General features: G+C 55.4%; 1 protein-coding gene across 2 annotated transcripts in view; it reads left to right on the top strand.

Annotated features, from left to right (window-relative positions):
* The window catches only part of TIE1 (tyrosine kinase with immunoglobulin like and EGF like domains 1), a 58642-nt gene extending 40726 nt beyond the window's left edge, over positions 1-17916 (top strand). For both annotated transcript variants that reach the window (XM_078867494.1, XM_078867492.1), the window contains exons 22-25: positions 15221-15261; positions 15480-15576; positions 16731-16830; positions 16977-17916. In XM_078867494.1, the coding sequence (XP_078723620.1) occupies positions 15221-15261; positions 15480-15576; positions 16731-16830; positions 16977-17048 (310 nt within the window). In that variant the 3' untranslated portion in view covers positions 17049-17916. The remainder of the gene's footprint in view (positions 1-15220; positions 15262-15479; positions 15577-16730; positions 16831-16976) is intronic.
* The last annotated feature ends 4731 nt before the right edge of the window (positions 17917-22647 follow it).

Below are 22647 nucleotides of genomic sequence, written 5' to 3'. Positions count from 1 at the left end.
GTGCGTAAAGGAGCCGTGGTGTCCCTTGAATTTGCCTTCAATTTAACAAATTGTGTGTGTGTGTGTGTTCCGTTCGTTTTCTCCGCTGGACACAGAAGTCGCCTTTGCTCAAGATGCCACTTTATTAATCACTGACACAAAGACTGATACCGTCACTGCAGTATAGCCTAAATAAGTCCCACTGCATTGTAAGTGGCATGTGTGTGCTGTTTTAAGCGTCGTTTTATGTGCGTTCCGGGATCTGTGCTCGTCGTACCTGCACTGTCATATGTACTTAGCGTTCCGGCACCTTGTGATTTACAAATGAAGCACTGGATACATCATGACCTGCGCGAAAGAGGGCGGAAAACTATGAATTTCACCCTCCTGCTCTCCGCATATCCAAAGCCACTCTTTTTTCTCCCGGCTCTCTCTCTCACTCACTCTCACACGTACACAAACACACACACACACGACCCCGCCCCCCATGTCACTCACATGCATGCCGCATTCACTGGACAGGCACACAGTAGGAAACCAGAACATCATAACATTGTCCCACACAGCAGCTAACAGCGGGGTTGCTACAATATAAAACTCGCGGGCCGCACTAACATTAAACTTTCATATTAAGGTGGGGGCCACAAAATATCGTCCCGAGGGCCGCAATTGGCCCGCGGGCCGCGAGTTTGAGACCCCGCCTCTACAGAGTAGTGGGTCGCCGCTCCTCTTATCCGCATTGTTATGAGCGGTATGTGGGGACTATGACTTAATCGCTAAAAAAAAACCTATCTGCACAGATGCATACAGACAAGAGAAGTATCAAACAGGAGGAATTAACGGTGCAACGCATCTGTTAAATATCTGCAGGTAATAGGATTGTCATCGATTGATTCTGGCTGCAGACATTGGTAGGTCACAAATAATAATGAAGATAAGAGAGCAGTTTCACTGTAGTATGCATACTGTTATGACAAATTAAGGACTTAAGTCGTGTAGGCAGTTTGAGCAGCTTTGGATAAGATTTATGATCCTGCCCATACCCGAGCATGGAGTGCATTCGCTTGTTCAGCTCTTCTGCCCAATCGTCCTCGCTCGCTTGGACACGACGTGACAACAGAGCGATCCGCGCCAGGTGGGTCGCGGCGTTTATGTGGGTGGTGGGACGGAGTCGCGAAAAATCAATTAATTACGATTTTGACTTTCGTTTATTCGGGACCCCAGGGTCCCGCCATAAGGTTCATTTTCACACGATGAGCCGTTTCGTAATGCGCTTACGTTACTCCGTCCCCGCACAGACTCGCCGCGTCGGCGGGCGGCCTGGGCCGGGACGCGGGACCTCACGGCCCCCGTATGGATGTTTATTTTCAACTGAAAAAATCGGAGAATTTCCCGGGGAAAGCCACGTGGGGTGCACGTGCATCCGTTGATTCCGTCACCTGGATGCGCGCGTGCGTCGGGAGCCGGAGAGCGGTGGCGTTTGTAACCGCGTCTGGGCCGAGGGCTTTACCCCCTCGCGTTCGTGGGGTATTCTCCACGTTACGCCGGCTCCCACGTTTTCAACTCTCATCAATGGGCGTAAGCCAAGCATCCCAATGCGGGAGCCTCCTGAGTAGTAGTCTTGAGACTCGGCGAGGCTCTCTCGGGTGAATCGATAGCCCCGGCGCGTCGAAAAAGAGGCGAGGTGGTACAGCAAAAATGTGGACTCCATTTGTTCCGCACGCTTGGGTTTTCTCCGGGCAATCCAATTTCATCCCACATATAAATATTAATTAATTGGCCGGTAACACCTGAATATATAGAGGACCGCAGAGCTTGGGCAGTCGTTGGTGCCGGCTCACCACACGACTGCCTTCCCGCTTGTCTGCGGTTCCTCCTCGCGTCTCTGCGTCGTTGTCCCTGAAAATGAAGTTCTTGTTATGAACCTTGGCCCAGCGTTCCAGGTTGTGTTAGTCCCTGACCCTCTGCTCACGATCATTAAGGACCTTCATGATGGTGAGCGGGCCCGGGTAAAACTACGTGGCCGGGAGTCAGAGCCATTCCCTGTACACCTTGGGGTGCGACAGGGATGTTCTCTGGCTCCCACATTATTTTACATATTTTGAACACGTCGTTCGTGAAGCCTTCAATAGCTGTACCGGGGGAATTTCCATTTGGTACAGATGTAATGGGAGGCTGATCGATGCCCGGGTGCGGTCAAGGGATGGCTCCCTCTTGTCAACGATGGTATGTATGCCGATGATTTGGTAATAGCTGCTCATTCAGAGGAGGAGTTGGAGATGCTGCTGCTGAAACTGGAGCGTGCCCTCTAAGAGGTGGGGCCTTACCATCAGCCCCATCAAAACTAAGCACCTGCCTGGGTATTTTGTACCATCGGACACTCCACCCCCACAACTACGAATTGGTGATGGGGCAGTTGTGGAGAGAGTTGAGAGTTTCCCATACCTGGGCAGTGTGCTCGTGAGCGGCTCCGGTTTAACAGCAGAGGTCTCACTCCGAATCAGTCGAGCGGCAATATCTTTTCATCGGTTGCGTAACGCTGTGTGGAAGCTACCTGGTCTGTCAGTCCGCACGAAGCTTCAGGTCTTCTCGGCCACGGTCATTCCCTCCCTTCTCTATGCTTGCGAAACGTGGACCCCCCTAATGGAGCATCTTCGCCGGTTAGAAACATTTAGGCTGGCCTGCGTACGATCCATCCTGGGTTTAACCAGGCAGGATTGTGTGAGGAGCTCACAAATCCTTGAAAGACCTGGGCAAAGTCCCATCGGTGAGCTCCTCCGGCAGGCAAGGCTGTGTTGGCTGGGTCATTTAGCCCGCATGCCCAGCCACCGTATGCCTAAACAGCTTTTGTTCGGCCGGATAGAGGGGGCTAAACGGGCGTGGCACGGGCTACAGAAGATATGGAGTGATGTGGTACAGGAGGACGTGGAGCTGAGTGGACTTGCCGATGACTGGTACCAGCGGTGTCAAGATCGGCCTCAGTGGAGGAGGCTCATTAAGGATGCTACTGGGCAGTTGGAGGCAGTCGCCCTCCAACAACAACAGAGGACGGAGGAGCGACGCTCACAACAACGAGCAGAGCGCCGGGTTGCTAAAGCACAGCAAGTTGGCACAGTAGTCATCACTGTCATCTCAGTCAGTTGACCTGTGGCACCTGGGTCTGCCCCGTGACCTCCTGCCAACGGGCGTTCAACACTTCACGTGGCCTCAAGGTGCACATAGCCTGGCACAAGCGTCGTGGTGACGTCACCGCCACTTAGTGGCGAATTGCGGATGTTGCTGTGTGTGTGTCTGTGTGTGTCTGTGTGTGTGTGTATGTGTGTGTGTCTGTGTGTGTATCTGTGTGTGTGTGTGTCTGTGAATGGGGAGCGGTAGTGTAGCGGTTAGCGCGCTGTGCTACGAACCTAGCGACCCGGGTACGATTCCCGCTCACGGCCAACACCAGTGACGATTATCTGAACCGGTCCTGGGCCTCCCCTAGGTCGACTCAGCCTGATATGAGTACCTGGTGTGGTGTGTAAACATCGGCACTGGGGAGACAAAGACGGTCGGGCGTGGTGCTGGCCACCCACCACCTCGTGTACCGTTCCGGCCTTCATAGGTGTTCGCTAACAGCACTTGCCCCTACAGTCTATTAAGGCTATACGGGGGATCTTTGTGTTATCATTGTGTGTCTGTGTGTGTGCGTTCTGCCTTTGTCTTTGCGAGGCTCTGCGTGTGTCTGCAGTGAATTTATTTTGTTTTGCCAAATGAGAACAACCCTTTGTGTCCATCGATGTGTCTTGTGTCTACGTCTGTGTCTTCGTGTACACGTGCCGCGGTGTGTCTGCGTCTGCGTATGAATGTGACTTCTTGACCCGTATCCACAGATATAAATAAAATCCCTCCACCAGCTCCCAAATCCATTCCTGGGATGAAAGATAGCACAGTCACCTTCTCCCCTCCACGCACTCTCCTACCTCTCCCCTCTAATCTCACTCTACCCCCCTCCACGCACTCTCTTACCTCTCTCATCTCATCTCACTCTACCCCCCTCCACGCACTCTCCTACCTCTCTCATCTCATCTCACTCTACCCCCCTCCACGCACTCTTCTACTTCTCCCCTCTCATCTCACTCTACCCCCTCCACGCACTCTCCTACCTCTCCCCTCTCATCTCACTCTACTCCCATCCACACACTCTCCTACCTCTCCCCTCTCATCTCACTCTACCCCCCTCCACGCACTCCCCTACCTCTCCCCTCTCATCTCACTCTACCTCCCTCCACGCATTCTCCTACCTCTCCCCTCTCATCTCACTCTACCCCCCTCCACGCACTCTCCTACCTCCCCCCTCTCATCTCACTCTACCCCCCTCCACGCACTCTCCTACCTCTCTCATCTCATCTCACTCTACCCCCCTCCACGCACTCTCCTACCTCTCCCCTCTCATCTCACTCTACCCCCTTCCACGCACTCTCCTACATCTCCCCTCTCATCTCATTCTACCCCCTCCACGCACTCTCCTACCTCTCTCATCTCATCTCACTCTACCCCCCTCCACACACTCTCTTACCTCTCCCCTCTCATCTCACTCTACCCCCCTCCACGCACTCTCCTACCTCCCCCCTCTCATCTCACTCTGCTCCCATCCACGCACTCTCCTACCTCTCCCCTCTCATCTCACTCTACCCCCCTCCACGCACTCCCCTACCTCTCCCCTCTCATCTCACTCTACCCCCCTCCACGCACTCTCCTACCTCTCTCCTCTCATCTCACTCTACCCCCTCCACGCACTCTCCTACCTCTCCCCTCTCATCTCACTCTACCCCCCTCCACGCACTCTCCTACCTCTCTCGTCTCATCTCACTCTACCCCCCTCCACGCATTCTCCTCCCTCTCCCCTCTCATCTCACTCTACCCCCCTCCACGCACTCCCCTACCTCTCCCCTCTCATCTCACTCTACCCCCCTCCACGCACTCTCCTACCTCTCCCATCTCATCTCACTCTACCCCCCTCCACGCACTCTCCTACCTCTCTCGTCTCATCTCACTCTACCCCCCTCCACGCACTCTCCTACCTCTCCCCTCTCATCTCACTCTACCCCCCTCCACGCACTATCCTACCTCTCCCCTCTCATTTCACTCTACCCCCCTCCACTCACTCTCCTACCTCTCTCGTCTCATCTCACTCTACCCCCCTCCACACACTCTCCTACCTCTCCCCTCTCATCTCACTCTACCCCCCTCCACGCACTCTCCTACCTCTCCCCTCTCATCTCACTCTACCCCCCTCCACGCACTCTCCTACCTCTCCCGTCTCATCTCACTCTACCCCCCTCCACACACTCTCCTACCTCTCCCCCCTCATCTCTCTCTACTCCCCTCCACGCACTCTCCTACCTCTCCCCTCTCATCTCACTCTACCCCCTCCACGCACTCTCCTACCTCTCCCCTCTCATCTCTCTCTACTACCCTCCACGCACTCTCCTACTTCTCCCCTCTCATCTCACTCTACCCCCCTCCACGCACTCTCCTACCTCTCCCCTATCATCTAACTCTACCCCCCTCCACGCACTTTCCTACATCTCCCCTCTCATCTCACTCTACTCTCATCCAGGCACTCTCCTACCTCTCCCCTCTCATCTCACTCTACCCCCCTCCACGCACTCTCCTACCTCTCCCCTCTCATCTCACTCTACCCCCTCCACGCACTCTCCTACCTCTCCCCTCTCATCTCACTCTACCCCCCTCCACGCACTCTCCTACCTCTCCCCTCTCATCTCTCTCTACTCCCCTCCACGCACTCTCCTACCTCTCCCCTCTCATCTCACTCTACCCCCCTCCACGCACTCTCCTACCCCTCCCCTCTCATCTCTCTCTACTCCCCTCCACGCACTCTCCTACCTCTCCCCTCTCATCTCTCTCTACCCCCCTCCACGCACTCTCCTACCTTTCTCGTCTCATCTCACTCTACCCCCCTCCACGCACTCCCCTACCTCTCCCCTCTCATCTCACTCTACCCCCCTACATGCACTCTCCTACCTCTCCCCTCTCATCTCACTCTACCCCCCTCCACGCACTCTCCTACCTCTCCCCTCTCATCTCACTCTATCCCCCTCCACGCACTCTCGTACCTCTCTCGTCTCATCTCACTCTTCCCCCCTCTACGCACTCTCCTACCTCTCATCTCACTCTACCCCCCTCCACGCACTCTCCTACCTCTCCCCTCTCATCTCACTCTACTCCCATCCACGCACTCTCCTACCTCTCCCCTCTCATCTCACTCTACCCCCCTCCACGCACTCTCCTACCTCTCCCCTCTCATCTCACTCTACCCCCCTCCACGCACTCTCCTACCTCTCCCCTCTCATCTCACTCTACCCCCCTCCACGCACTCTCCTACCTCTCCCCCCTCATCTCTCTCTACTCCCCTCCACGCACTCTCCTACCTCTCCCCTCTCATCTCACTCTACCCCCTCCACGCACTCTCCTACCTCTCCCCTCTCATCTCTCTCTACTACCCTCCATGCACTCTCCTACTTCTCCCCTCTCATCTCACTCTACCTCCCTCCACGCACTCTCCTACCTCTCCCCTCTCATCTAACTCTACCCCCCTCCACGCACTTTCCTATATCTCCCCTCTCATCTCACTTTACTCCCATCCATGCACTCTCCTACCTCTCCCCTCTCATCTCACTCTACCCCCCTCCACGCACTCTCCTACCTCTCCCCTCTCATCTCACTCTACCCCCCTCCACGCACTCTCCTACCTCTCCCCTCTCATCTCACTCTACCCCCCTCCACGCACTCTCCTACCTCTCCCCTCTCATCTCACTCTACCCCCCTCCACGCACTCTCTTACCTCTCTTGTCTCATCTCACTCTACCCCCCTCCACGCACTCTCCTACCTCTCCCCTCTCATCTCACTCTACCCCCCTCCACGCACTCTCCTACCTCTCCCCTCTCATCTCTCTCTACTCCTCTCCACGCACTCTCCTACCTCTCCCCTCTCATCTCACTCTACCCCCCTCCACGCACTCTCCTACCCCTCCCCTCTCATCTCTCTCTACTCCCCTCCACGCACTCTCCTACCTCTCCCCTCTCATCTCTCTCTACCCCCCTCCACGCACTCTCCTACTTTTCCCCTCTCATCTCACTCTACCCCCTCCACGCAGTTTCCTACATCTCCCCTCTCATCTCACTCTACCCCCCTCCACGCACTCTCCTACCTCTCTCGTCTCATCTCACTCTACCCCCTTCCACGCACTCTCCTACCTCTCCCCTCTCATCTCACTCTACTCCCATCCACGCACTCTCCTACCTCTCCCCTCTCATCTCACTCTACCCCCCTCCACGCACTCCCCTACCTCTCCCCTCTCATCTCACTCTACCCCCCTCCACGCACTCTCCTACCCCTCCCCTCTCATCTCTCTCTACTCCCCTCCACGCACTCTCCTACCTCTCCCCTCTCATCTCACTCTACCCCCCTCCACACACTCTCCTACTTTTCCCCTCTCATCTCACTCTACCCCCTCCACGCAGTTTCCTACATCTCCCCTCTCATCTCACTCTACCCCCCTCCACGCACTCTCCTACCTCTCTCGTCTCATCTCACTCTACCCCCTTCCACGCACTCTCCTACCTCTCCCCTCTCATCTCACTCTACTCCCATCCACGCACTCTCCTACCTCTCCCCTCTCATCTCACTCTACCCCCCTCCACGCACTCCCCTACCTCTCCCCTCTCATCTCACTCTACCCCCTCCACGCAGTTTCCTACCTCTCCCCTCTCATCTCACTCTACCCCCCTCCACGCACTCTCCTACCTCCCCCCTCTCATCTCTCTCTACTCCCCTCCACGCACTCTCCTACCTCTCCCCTCTCATCTCACTCTACCCCCCTCCACGCACTCTCCTACCCCTCCCCTCTCATCTCTCTCTACTCCCCTCCACGCACTCTCCTACCTCTCCCCTCTCATCTCACTCTACCCCCCTCCACGCACTCTCCTACTTTTCCCCTCTCATCTCACTCTACCCCCTCCACGCAGTTTCCTACATCTCCCCTCTCATCTCACTCTACCCCCCTCCACGCACTCTCCTACCTCTCTCGTCTCATCTCACTCTACCCCCTTCCACGCACTCTCCTACCTCTCCCCTCTCATCTCACTCTACTCCCATCCACGCACTCTCCTACCTCTCCCCTCTCATCTCACTCTACCCCCTTCCACGCACTCTCCTACCCCTCCCCTCTCATCTCTTTCTACTCCCCTCCACGCACTCTCCTACCTCTCCCCTCTCATCTCACTCTACCCCCCTCCACGCACTCTCCTACGTTTACCCTCTCATTTCACTCTACCCCCTCTACGCAGTTTCCTACATCTCCCCTCTCATCTCACTCTACCCCCCTCCACGCACTCTCCTACCTCTCTCGTCTCATCTCACTCTACCCCCTTCCACGCACTCTCCTACCTCTCCCCTCTCATTTCACTCTACTCCCATCCACGCACTCTCTTACCTCTCCCCTCTCATCTCACTCTACCCCCCTCCACGCACTCCCCTACCTCTCCCCTCTCATCTCACTCTACCCCCCTACATGCACTCTCCTACCTCTCCCCTCTCATCTCACTCTACCCCCCTCCACGCACTCCCCTACCTCTCCCCTCTCATCTCACTCTACCCCCCTACATGCACTCTCCTACCTCTCCCCTCTCATCTCACTCTACCCCCCTCCACGCACTCTCCTACCTCTCTCGTCTCATCTCACTCTACCCCCCTCCACGCACTCTCCTACCTCTCATCTCACTCTACCCCCCTCCACGCACTCTCCTACCTCTCCCCTTTCATCTCACTCTACTCCCATTAACGCACTCTCCTACCTCTCCCCTCTCATCTCACTCTACCCCCCTCCACGCACTCCCCAACCTCTCCCCTCTCATCTCACTCTACCCCCCTACATGCACTCTCCTACCTCTCCCCTCTCATCTCACTCTACCCCCCTCCACGCACTCCCCTACCTCTCCCCTCTCATCTCACTCTACCCCTCTACATGCACTCTCCTACCTCTCCCCTCTCATCTCACTCTACCCCCCTCCACGCAATCTCCTACCTCTCTCATCTCATCTGACTCTACCCCCCTCCACGCACTCTCCTACCTCTCATCTCACTCTACCCCCCTCCACGCACTCTCCTACCTCTCCCCTCTCATCTCACTCTACTCCCATCCACGCACTCTCCTACCTCTCCCCTCTCATCTCACTCTACCCCCCTCCACGCACTCTCCTACCTCTCTCGTCTCATCTCACTCTACCCCCCTCCACGCACTCTCCTACCTCTCCCCTCTCATCTCACTCCATCCCCCTCGACGCACTCTCATACCTCTTTCCTCTCATCTCACTCTACCCCCCTCCACACACTCTCCTACCTCTCCCCTCTCATCTCACTTTACTCCCTCCACACACTCTCCTACCGCTCCCCTCTCATCTCACTCTACCCCCCTCCACGCACTCTCCTACCTCTCCCCTCTCATCTCACTCTACTCCCATCCACGCACTCTCCTACCTCTCCCCTCTCATCTCACTCTACCCCCCTCCACGCTCTCCCCTACTTCTCCCCTCTCATCTCACTCTACCCCCTCCATGCACTCTCCTACCTCTCCCCTCTCATCTCACTCTATCCCCCTCCACGCACTCTCCTACCTCTCCCCGTTCATCTCACTCTACCCCCCTCCAGGCACTCTCCTACCTCTCTTGTCTCATCTCACTCTACCCCCCTCCACGCACTCTCTTACCTCTCATCTCACTTTACCCCCCTCCATGCACTCTCCTACCTCTCCCCTCTCATCTCTCTCTACTCCCCTCTCATGTCACTCTACCCCCCTCCACGCACTCTCCTACCTCTCCCCTCTCATCTCACTCTACCCCCTCCACACACTATCCTACCGCTCCCCTCTCATCTCACTCTACCCCTCTCCACGCACTCTCCTACCTCTCCCCTCTCATCTAACTCTACCCCCCTCCATGCACTTTCCTACATCTCCCCTCTCATCTCACTCTACTCCCATCCACGCACTCTCCTACCTCTCCCCTCTCATCTCACTCTACCCCCCTCCACACACTCCCCTACCTCTCCCCTCTCATCTCACTCCACCCCCCTCGACGCACTCTCCTACCTCTCCCCTCTCATCTCACTCCACCTCCCTCGACGCACTCTCATTCCTCTTTCCTCTCATCTTACTCTACCCCCCTCGACGCACTCTCCTACCTCTCCCCTCTCATCTCACTCCACCCCCCTCGACGCACTCTCATACCTCTTTCCTCTCATCTCACTCTACCCCCCTCCACGCACTCTCCTACCTCTCCCCTTTCATCTCACTCTACCCCCCTCCACGCACTCTCCTACCTCTCCCCTCTCATCTCACTCCACCCCCCTCGACGCACTCTCATACCTCTTTCCTCTCATCTCACTCTACCCCCCTCCACACACTCTCCTACCTCTCCCCTCTCATCTCACTCTACCCCCTCCACACACTCTCCTACCGCTCCCCTCTCATCTCACTCTACCCGACTCCACGCACTCTCCTACCTCTCCCCTCTCATCTCACTCTACTCCCATCTACGCACTCTCCTACCTCTCCCCTCTCATCTCACTCTACCCCCCTCCACGCACTCCCCTACTTCTCCCCTCTCATCTCACTCTACCCCCCTCCATGCACTCTCCTACCTCTCCCCTCTCATCTCACTCTACCCCCCTCCACGCACTCTCCTACCTCTCCCCTCTCATCTCACTCTACCCCCCTCCAGGCACTCTCCTACCTCTCTTGTCTCATCTCACTCTACCCCCCTCCACGCACTCTCCTACCTCTCATCTCACTCTACCCCCCTCCACGCACTCTCCTACCTCTCCCCTCTCATCTCTCTCTACTCCCCTCTCATCTCACTCTACCCCCCTCCACGCACTCTCCTACCTCTCCCCTCTCATCTCACTCTACCCCCTCCACACACTCTCCTACCGCTCCCCTCTCATCTCACTCTACCCCTCTCCACGCACTCTCCTACCTCTCCCCTCTCATCTAACTCTACCCCCCTCCACGCACTTTCCTACATCTCCCCTCTCATCTCACTCTACCCCCCTCCACGCACTCTCCTACCTCTTCCCTCTCATCTCACTCTTCCCCCCTCCACGCACTCTCCTACCTCTCCCTTCTCATCTCACTCTACCCACCTCCACGCACTCTCCTACCTCTCCCCTCTCATCTCACTCTACCCCCCTCCACGCACTCTCCTACCTCTCTCGTCTCATCTCACTCTACCCCCCTCCACACACTCTCCTACCTCTCCCCTCTCATCTCACTCTACCCCCCACCACGCACTCTCCTACCTCTCCCCTCTCATCTCTCTCTACTCCCCTCTACGCACTCTCCTACCTCTCCCCTCTCATCTCACTCTACCCCCCTCCATGCACTCCCCTACCTCTCCCCTCTCATCTCACTCCACCCCCCTCGACGCACTCTCCTACTTCTCCCCTCTCATCTCACTCTACCCCCCTCCACGCACTCCCCTACCTCCCCCTCTCATCTCACCCTACCCCCCTCCATGCACTCTCCTACCTCTCCCCTCTCATCTCACTCTACCCCCCTCCACGCACTCTCCTACCTCTCCCCTCTCATCTCACTCTACCCCCCTCCACGCACTCTCCTACTTCTCTAGTCTCATCTAACTCTACCCCCTCCACGCACTCTCCTACCTCTCATCTCACTCTACCCCCCTCCACGCACTCTCCTACCTCTCCCCTCTCATCTCACTCTACTCCCATCCACGCACTCTCCTACCTCTCCCCTCTCATCTCACTCTACCCCCCTCCAAGCACTCTCCTACCTCTCTCGTCTTATCTCACTCTACCCCCCTCCACGCACTCTCCTACCTCTCCCCTCTCATCTCTCTCTAATCCCCTCCACGCACTCTCCTACCTCTCCCATCTCATCTCACTCTACCCCCCTCCACGCACTCTCCTACCTCTCCCCTCTCATCTCACTCTACCTTCCTCCACGCACTTTCCTACCTCTCCCCTCTCATCTCACTCTACCCCCCTCCACGCACTCTTCTACCGCTCCCCTCTCATCTCACTCTACCCCCCTCCACACACTCTCCTACTTCTCCCCTTTCATCTCACTCAACCCCCCTCCACGCACTCTCCTACCTGTCTGTGTCTCTCTACGTGTGTCTCTCTACGTGTGTCTGTGTGTGTCTCTCTACGTGTGTCTGTGTGTGTCTCTCTACGTGTGTCTGTGTCTCTCTACGGGTGTCTGTGTGTGTCTCTCTACGTGTGTCTGTGTGTCTCTCTACGTGTGTCTGTGTGTGTCTCTCTACGTGTGTCTGTGTATGTGTCTCTCTACGTGTGTCTGTGTGTGTCTCTACGTGTGTCTATGTATCGCTCTACGTGTGTCTGTGTGTGTCTCTCTGCGTGTGTCTGTGTGTCTCTCTACGTGTGTATGTGTGTGTGTCTCTCTACGTGTGTGTATCTCTACGTGTGTCTGTGTGTGTCTCTCTACGTGTGTCTGTGTGTGTCTCTCTACGTGTGTCTGTGTGTTTACAGGTGTGTGAGGGGGAGCGGTGGCGTAGTGGCCACCAGACTGCGATAAAAAACGCTGTGACCCAAGTTTGACTCCCGCTCATCGCCAACATTGGTGATGAATATCTGAACCGGTCCTGGGCTTCCTCTAGGTGGACTAAGCTTGACATTATTACCCCGGTGTGGTGAGGCAAACGTGAGAGGGCGTGGGGCTGGCCACCCACCCACTTGTGTGCTATGCCCATCTTAATAGGTGCTTGCGAACAACACTTGCCCAAGCAGGTTATATAGAGGAATATTTCTATGTTGTGTTTAATTTGGAGCTTTCGTGACTGCAGGAATTACTCTTTGGTTCTTTCGGTAAAGTCACGTATAAAGAGAAAATATTTACATTTATTATTTTATCCTTATACGTGACTTTACCGAAAGAACCAAAGAGTATGTTGTGTTTATTTATGTGTTTGTTTTCGTGTCTGTGCGTTGTTTGCGCGCCTGTTTACACGCGTGTGTATCTGCGTGTGTTTATGTCTGTGCGCGTGTGTGTGTGTCTGTGCGTGTGTGTGCGCGTGTGTGTGCGCCTGTGTTTATGTCTGTGCGTGTGTGTGTCTGTGTGTCTGTGCGTGTGTTTGCGCGTGTGTGTGCGCGTGTTTATGTCTGTGCGCGTGTGTGTCTGTGCGTGTGTGTGCGCCTCTGTTTATGTCTGTGCGTGTGTGTGTCTGTGTGTGTGCGCGTGTTTATGTCTGTGCGCGTGTGTGTCTGGGCTGGTGGCGCTCCCCCCGCCCCCCGTGCGGCTTCCTGCATTCCCCACTTCTTATCTGCGCCCTGCACTCCCAGCCGCACGATTGTTCTGCAGTGTCCAGGCCACGGCAGCTTTTCCTGTCGCGGCCTTGGCCGTGCTGCTTCTGCTGCGGCCGCGCGAGTCTCGAATCCGCCGCCCGCGCCGAGCGCGTGGAGCCGGGGGCTGTGACCCCCCCCCATCCCGAGCCCCCCTCCCCACGCCGCCTCGCTGCAGTGATGGGGGCAGAGGATCCCGTGAAGGTGTAAATGTAGCGGCGATGCGCACACCTGGGGCCGCACGTGGCGGCTGAGGGTCCCCGCGGGTGAGCCGCGTGGGTGAGCGTGCAGGTGAGCGTGAGACGCCCCGGCCTGGACACACTGCAGACGAGATAAACGACATTCGTGCAGTGAGCAGCACCGGGGGACAAAAGTCTCCGCGGTGAGAAAGACGGAGGCCGCCCGAAGTGGCAGCCGAGGAGGCTCCTCGTGTGTGCAGCAGGCAGCTGGGCGGATTGTGAGGCCGCAGGATAGCGAGGGGTGGCAGTGGGGGGGGGGGGGGCTCTGGGAGGAGCCTTCATCCAACAGTGGACCGATGGTGCCTGCTGCTCATGATGGCGAGTGTTGTTGTTGAATTGGTTCACCGCACTTGAGAGAGTTCCCCGTGGTTCCTTCTGAGCACGGGCAGTAGGTGGTGTTGTTGGTGAGCCGAGTACGACCTGGCTAAAAACAACAACAACATCCACTGCTCAATGAAGACCTTCCCACGATGTTGTCGGTCATGGGGGAGGTTGTATGACCATACTTCACCACGCTGGTCAGTGTGAAGGGGGATGTGGGGGTTCAGTTATCGATCCATCGCCACTGGTGTTGGCTGTGGCCGTGAACTCGGGTCACGGGGTTCATAGCACAGTGTGCTAAGCACTGCGGCCGCAGCTGTTACCCAAGGGGTTAAAATAGTGAGCGGATATGTTCACCATGCCCATTGTGATGGGGCAATAGAAATGTCCACATCCTCTTTCTATTCCTGCCCGACTGATTTGGGAATAATTTTGTAAATTGAGGGTAAATATAGGAAACTTGTCATAGGAATCTTGAATGTTTTTTGGTGAGGGATGTTGGGGGACTCGGTGCCGCGATGGTTCCCCGCGCGTTATTCCGGTGGCGTGACGGTGCCACGCGGCGTTTGTAGAGGTCTGACTCCGGGGGACTTGGCGGTGGGGCGAGCGGTTCCACCACAGAGCCCGTCACCCTGCTCCCCCCGGGATGGATCACATGAGCACCGTATCGTCGGGAATTCCAACAGTGGCTGTCCTGCGGATAGACTTTCCGCCTCCATAGGAATGCGAAATCTCCCAGAAACCAGCTCTGTCCTGCGGACAAGGGACGAGCGTCGATGCCTCAATTCTCATTTGAGCAGGAACTCGCTTTATCTTGCATCAGGTTTATTCTTTATTTTTTACTGCCGACTGAGCTTAAGGTTGCTCTGGCTCGGCCACGCGCCCGCCCCGCGCGAGCGAGACTGGCGAGTGGTGTGAAAGAGTCGGTCACACGGAACACGGTCACACGGAACATGGTCACACGGAACACGGTCACACGGAACTGGCCGCTGCCGTGGTCGCACAAATGTGCTGAGGCTTGCTCGCTCTGTCACCCCAATGTCCGCACGGCGCAACGCCTGCGTCTGTGAAACGCCCCCCCCACTACCCCCCCTCCCCCGCATGTGCCGTGCCTCGCATCACACACACGCGCCGGGCCATGCGCGCCGGTGACACGTCGCGTCTCAACCCCCGCGGGCCGAACGCCTCAAGGCAGAGATTGGAGACTGAATCCAGGCCGGTACCAGGGTCCCGCTGGAGACCCGCACGGGGATTCATGGGTGCTCCGCCGATCCAACGCCTCTCTCTCTCCCGTTCACAGGTGGTCGTTTGGGGTGCTGCTGTGGGAGATCGTGAGCTTAGGTGAGTGCTGACATCATCGAGGCGATGGCATCGTGGTCATTGAGGCTCGTGGCACAGCCTCGCTCACTGCACGGCTGTCACGATTCTGATGACGATTTGCACTTGAAAGTGACGATGCTTCGTGCCATGGCCACCCGCCCACCTGCCCTCCTGCCCACCTGCATGCCTGCTCACTTACTCTCCCACCCACCTGCTCTCCTACCCACCGCTGGCTGCAGGAGGCACGCCGTACTGTGGGATGACGTGCGCTGAGCTATACGAGAAGCTGCCGCAGGGATTCCGCATGGAGAAGCCGCTCAGTTGCGACGACGAAGTGTGAGTTGCGCACTTCCTCGACTGTCGCGCCGGTCGGCCGGCGTGGTTCCCGCGACGTCGTGGCGTTCGATGTCGGGTCCAGAGATTTCGGCGGAGACGCGGGGCGGTTTTCGGGCGGAATGAGCGACAGTGGAGTTTTTGTTGAGTGGAGCTTTTTTTTTTGCTCCGTAGTTTAACGTTTATTTATTACTTGGGATATTTCACCTGGACAATCCCTGCAGATGGAACATCTCATCTCGTAAGGGTGTCCGGGACGTCGATTATCACAAAGCAAACGCCCGCTCCACTGATTCTGAGTGAGACTGCTGCCAAAGCAGAACTGGTCATGAGCAGACTGCCCAGATATGAGAAATCCACTTTCTCCCCAACGACCTCATCACTAATAGGAAGTTACTGGGGTGGAGTACTTGATGACCTTAAAATTCCCAGGCAGATGATAAGGCACCACCTCCTACTGGCACGTTCCAGGTTCAGCAGCAGAGTCTCCAACTCCTCAGGGTGAACAGCAATGACCAGATGATCAGCATACATAACACGGTTGACCAATAGGGAGCCATCCCTTGACCGGACCCAGGCATTGATCAAGCTTCTTGTGTATCTGTACCAGATGGGAAATCATCCGGTACAACCATGGAAAGCTGAATTACATTGCCAAATAATGTAGGAGCTAGAAGACATCTCTCTCACACCCCAAAGGGGACCAGAGAATTGCTGTGACTCTCAGCCACGCAGCTTTACCCGGGTCTGTCCACCATCACGAAAGCCCTAACTATTGTGAGCAGAGGATTAGGGACCCTGAAAGCACGAAGAACAACCCAGAGTCCTGGCCTATTGATGGTATCACAAGCCTTGATGAAGGTCAATAAAGCAGAGATGTAGGTCCTGTTGAAATTCCCTACACCTCTTGTGTAGCAGACGGACAGAGAATATCATGTTCGTGCAGGAACTCGAGCTGTAGTAGTTGTGCATGCCGTGCCAGTGAGTTTCAAGTTGAGGCTTAGACAAGTCAAGACTTGCGGCACAAAGGTGTGTCTCTGAGTCTCGGCGAAACGCGAACTCTTCCGCAGTGTCCGTGCGACGTGATGTTGTGATGTCGCGATGCCCTAAGCTATCCGCAGCATGCGCGTGTGACGTGACGTTGTGACGTGCCGCAGGTATGAGCTGATGAGGCAGTGCTGGAGAGATCGTCCCAACGAGCGGCCCCCGTTCTCGCAGGTGTGCGTGTCGCTCAACCGCATGCTGGAGGCTCGCAAGGTGAGAAAGACGCTCGCAAGGCATCGGCGCGGCACCTCTCGGTGAAACCGGCCACGAGCGTTTCATAAACACCGTGGGAATCTGCCGCCCGCCTGCGCGCTCGCTCGTTCGTCCAGCTGACAGCCGCCCTGCTCTGCCCCGCTCAGGCCTACGTCAACACGGCTCTGTTCGAAAACTTCACCTACGCCGGCATCGACTGCTCCGCGGAGGAGGCCTAAGCCTAAGGCCGTGGCCGAGCCGGACGGCCGTGCGGGGGCCTGCGCTGGCATCCGCGGATACCCGCCGGCGAGCCCCGCCCTCACTCCCCGTGTCCGCGACATCCGGGCCAGATGCCTCCTCCGCGGCACGGTGGTGCTGCTCGCTCTCTTCGATATTTAAATTCTGGGCAATATGAAACGACCTTTTCGTAAAAACTGGATTCTAGTGTCTTCTGAATTTGTGTACCGGAATAACCGCAGTATTTTTATTACTAATTTTTTGTATCTGATTTACTTTGTACCTCTTTTGATAAAATACGCTTTAAGGTGTTGCGTGACACGTAATGTGCTCGAGTCTGGACCGTGGCCTTGGAGCTGGAGCCGAGTTCTGGGCTGTCTTGCGAAGATTTTTTTGTTATTGTCACAGTTTTAATCATAATTGTCCGCAAGGGCCGCAGAGATTGTGGGGGCGGGGGGGCATTTTCCCCGGGCCTCAAGAAAAGGCCAAGCAAGGCCTCAGGGCTAGGCCTCACCTGCCATTATTTTAGCCTCGGGCCTCCAAATGCGCTTTGTGGAGCCTGACAGAACCTGCACCAGGGACGACTGCTCTCTTGTTTCTTTCCTGTTTTAAAGGAAGATTCCTACTTACGTTTTGTAAAATTATGTAAGCTGGCAGGAACTTCTGGGTGCCATGACAGTTGAACACCTTGGTTGTCTAAAATTGAAAAAGTTGTCAATACTACTGCATTGAAGAGTCTCTCAAGTTTACAGTTATTTCTATTCTCGTTGTAGCGACAGGGATATGTGTGGCACACTGTATATACATTGCTCTCACTTTTTTCACTTTTGAAGTTAGGGTTATAATTTGAAACCGACTGGTATACTGTGTGTATAGCTAACTGCTCTGAAATGTTTGCCAATAAAATATTTTTGGAATAAAACAAAAGTATCTGAGCTCGATTTGCGATCAACTTATTTCCTGTGTCTTCAGGAAGAGGTGGCGTTAGGTGGCGTGATGGCGACAAGGATAGAAAGCGACGAGGTCAGAGTTGTGACGGCATCAACCTCTTGAGATGGGCCCTGTGTAGAGCCTCGTCAACGTTTACAGAAGAGCAACAAAAAAGCAAATCAGGTGTTTTTTGGGGTTAGATCGCGTAAATTTAAATCTTAAATCCGCCACCACCCGACGCAGCTAATTAGTAAGGTTTGTCATGTAAACAAACCATGCCAAATCGTTACTCGTGGAGTGTCAACGACTCAGAGACGGAGTTTCTAGGAGGCACTTTATTAACAACTTCCACGGCCTCGTCCGCACACTCTCCACTAGCTCAGCCGCCTAGCACTGACGGCGCCGACTGAGATAGCCAACTGTTCTCCTTCGTAGCGCAACGTCTAGTGGAGACGATAAGCGACGACGGCGACGAGACGACAGCGACGACGAGACGAGTCCATTCCCAGAACCGGCAGCCTCGAGCTCCCCGCTCTCGGCTCCTTTGATGCTATTACACGACACTAGCACAGCACACCGGTGTGTTGGAGAGTAAACCCACAATATTTACAACACTGTAAATGTTACAAACCCACAACATTGACTACATTGTAAATGTTACAAACCCACAACATTTACAATGTTACAACATTATAAATGCTGTAGGTTTACTCTCCAACACCGGTATGCTGAACTAGTAATGGATTGGCATGTATTGTTGACGTGACAAACCTTACTAACTGGCTGTGTTGGGTGGTGGCGGGTTTAACGACACGTTTACATTTACGCGATATAACCCAGAAACCTCTTGGGGCTGCTGCCTCTGCCACCGTGGAGGAATGACGCTGCGGCAGTGGCCACGGTCCTGGCCACTGGCGCAGAAAGGAGGACTCGAGGTCGTGAGTCGCTGATGCTGCTGCGGCGGAGATTTATACCGTGGGCTGCAGTGCAGGGAGACCGGAGCGGAGCAATGGAAGGAAAGGACAGGGAGCTAAGACGAAGAGAGAGAGGAGTGCAGGCAACAGAGTGAGCGACATGACCACGGCAGCAGCCAGCTCATGCGGCGCCATCATCATGAAGAAGAGAATAAAACTGTGGGCTGAGGATGACCGCACGCAGGCGGCATGGCCTCCTCAACATTCGACACCGTCATTATCGTGGCCTCATTTTATCTGATTGTGTAATCGGCATCAGGACTCGAGACCAGGAATCCATTCGGAACTCTCGCTGTGCATCGTCGTATCACCCCTTGTTCAACAGAAGGTCAGCGGAAGGAGATACAGGCAGTCGACGACTTACGAACATCCGAAATTATGAACGAGCTTCCATAAGGTATTTTTTTTAACCATCTGGCTTACAAACGGCGGACTCGCACTTGTGAACTGAACCGCAGAACTCTGTATTCAGGACAACCCTCCGCGTCATGTGATGAGTCGCAGCATCCCGCTAGGAGTGTGTGTGTGCACGTGTGTGTGCACGTGTGTGTGTGCACGTGTGTGCACGTGTGTGTGTGTGCACGTGTGTGCACGTGTGTGTGTGTGTGCACGTGTGTGCACGTGTGTGTGTGCACGTGTGTGTGAGTGTGTGCACGTGTATGTGTGTGAGTGTGTGCACGTGTATGTGTGTGAGTACGTGTGTGTGTGTACGTGTGTGTGTGTGTGCACGCGTGTGTGAGTGTGTGCACGTGTGTGTGTGTGCGCGTGTGTGCACGTGTGTGTGTGTGCGCGTGTGTGTGTGCACGTGTGTGTGTCCAGCAAAACAACCCCCTACCTCCTCGCGGTGCCGAACGGGTAACACTGTCGTGGACATTGCAGTGGGGGGAGGGCCAATGCCCATTGGCCTCTCCCCTCATGGCGTCTGTGACCACAACAGTGGCTAAACGGGGGCTCTGGACGGGTGCGAGGGGCTGGTAACCCCTCCACCTTCAATTAATTACCACGAGACTACGATATAAACATAAAGATGTAACAAATAAGCTTGTACCTGGCCAAACCCCAATTGGCGGAGCCAGGAGATTGAATCTTCACCCTCGGGGCTCCTCCAGAAACAACATAAAACCACTATGGATGGCCACGTGGAATGTTCGAACGCTCACTGCGGAGGAGAGGCTGCCACTGCTTTGTCGGGAGCTGGACCGGTACCGCCTGGATCTCTGTGGCATTCAGGAGGTCCAGTGGATCGGTTCTGGCTCCTGCCACCATGAGGGGTGGACAGTCCTCCACTCGGGGCAGGAGACTGCCAAACAACAGGGTGTGGCTCTTCTTCTGAACAAAAGAATGAAGGGGGCGTGGGAGCGTGGCGGTGAGGTGTGGGAAGCTGTAGGCCCCAGGATACTTTGGGCTCGCCTTCCCATCAACCGGAGGCGAGGAGTGGTGGTCGTGGTTACTTCTGCCCCCACCGAAGACGAACATCCGTGGAGGGATGCAGGAAAAGCTGATGAGTCAGATGCCTTCTTTGACCTGTCACAGGTGCTGGCTAAAGTGGCCACTCGGGACAGAGTCATCTTGTTGGGTGACTTCAATGCCCGAGTTTGTCATGCTGCTGGCACCTGGTCTGGAGTGATTGGAAGGAATGGGCCAGATCAGCTCAATAACAACGGTAGGAGGCTGCTAGATTTTTGTGCAGCCCATGGACTAATTACCAACATGCTCTTCCGGCATCGGCGCATCCACACAACATCATGGATGGATGCCGGGTCCAAGCAAGAACATCTGCTGGACTACATAGTGACGGACAAGCGGATGCGAGCCCATGTCCTTGACACCAGGACCTTCCGTGGAGCTGATTTGCCCTCTGACCATCGACTAGTCATCTGTAAGATGCGCCTGCCATTCTTCCACTCCGGTGGTGGGTGTACACCCAGGACCCAATTCAAACCAAAAGTGGCCTGGTCTCAGTTAGCTGATGCAAGTTTCAAGCGAGAATTTCATCATCGCTTGCAGCTGGGGTTGGCATCGTCCCCCACTCCTCCTGATGTCGAGGGTAAATGGGCGAGGTTTAGGACTGTGACTCATGCAGCTGCAATGGCTGCTTTGGGTACGCGGTTCAGACCTCTCCAGAAACCCTGGCTGACAGAGGAGGTGTTCAGGTTAGTTGAGAAAAAGCGACAGGCCCACTCTCATCGGCTACAGAATCCCACGTCAGAGAATGAGGAGGTTTACCGCAGCCTTCGCTCGGAGGTCGGAGAGCCGTAAGGCACTGCAAGGATGGGTGGTGGTTGCGGGTTGCTGAGGAGATAGAGTTTTCCTCAGTGGCCCGCGATCACAAATCACTATTTAACTCCATCAAAAAAGTAACCTGCAGCACCACACCTATTACCATCATTAGGGGAAAAAACGGTGATCCAATCTCCGACCCCCAGGAACAGGTTTGCATATTTGCTGAGCATTTCTGTGAGGTCCTGGGGGAGGGGAAATCCTCAGCGAGGAAAACATCATGGCACAAAGTGGGGATAACCCTGCTGAGGCTGCGGTGCCTCAAATATTGGAGGAGGTCACCCCCTGTGAGTGGCTGACTGAGGTGCCATCTGTTGAGGAAGTACTGAAGGCGATCCGGAGTCTGAGACCAGGAAAGGCACCGGGCAGAGATGATCTCCCAAGCGAAATGCTGAGGGAGGGTGGCGTTTGTGCACAGACTGCCCTACATGACATCATAACAACAGTCTTGACCACTGGACGGGTTCCGCAGGATTGGAAGGATGCCCTGGTGGTCCCCCTCTTTAAGAAGGGGGACCGCACAGACTGTAACAACTACAGGGGCATCTCACTCCTCAGTGTGCCGGGAAAGGTCCTGGCAAGGGTTATTCAACATCGCCTTGCTAGGTACGCTGAGGAGGGGCTTGCGGAGCCCCAATGCGGTTTCAGGAAAGGGCGGTCCTGCACAGATGCCATATTTTCTGTTCGTCTGCTACAGCAGAGGTGTAGGGAATTCCAACAAGACCTACACCTCTGCTTTATTGACCTGGTCAAGGCCTATGATACCATCAGTAGGCCTGGGCTCTGGGTTGTTCTTCGTGCTTTCGGAGTCCCTGACCCTCTGCTCACGATCATTAAGGACCTTCATGATGGTGAGCGGGCCCGGGTAAAACTACGTGGCCGGGAGTCAGAGCCTTTCCCTGTACACCTTGGGGTGCGACAGGAATGTCCTCTGGCTCTCACATTATTTAACATCTATTTTGACCGCGTAGTTCGTGAAGCCTTCAATAGCTGTACCGGGGGATTTTCCGTTTGGTACAGATATAATGGGAGGCTGATCGACGCCCGGGTGCGATCAAGAGATGGCTCCCTATTGGTCAACCACGTTATGTATGCCGATGATTTGGTAATAGCTGCTCATTCAGAAGAGGAGTTGGAGACGCTGCTGCTGAGACTGGAGCGTGCCAATAAGAGGTGGGGCCTTACCATCAGCCCCACCAAAACTAAGCACCTGCCTGGGTATTTTGTACCATCGGACACTCCACCTCCACAACTCCCAATCGGTGATGGGGCAGTAGTGGAGAGAGTGGAGAGCTTCCCATACCTGGGCAGTGTGCTTATGACCGGCTCCAGTTTAACAGCAGAGGTCTCACTCCGAATCAGTCGAGCGGCAATATCTTTTCATCGGTTGCGTAACGCTGTGTGGAAGCTACCTGGT

The sequence above is a fragment of the Lampetra fluviatilis genome, chromosome 24 (genome assembly GCF_964198595.1).
Source record: "Lampetra fluviatilis chromosome 24, kcLamFluv1.1, whole genome shotgun sequence".
Classification (NCBI taxonomy): Eukaryota; Metazoa; Chordata; class Hyperoartia; order Petromyzontiformes; family Petromyzontidae; genus Lampetra; species Lampetra fluviatilis.
This window is presented reverse-complemented; position numbering and strand designations above follow the sequence as displayed.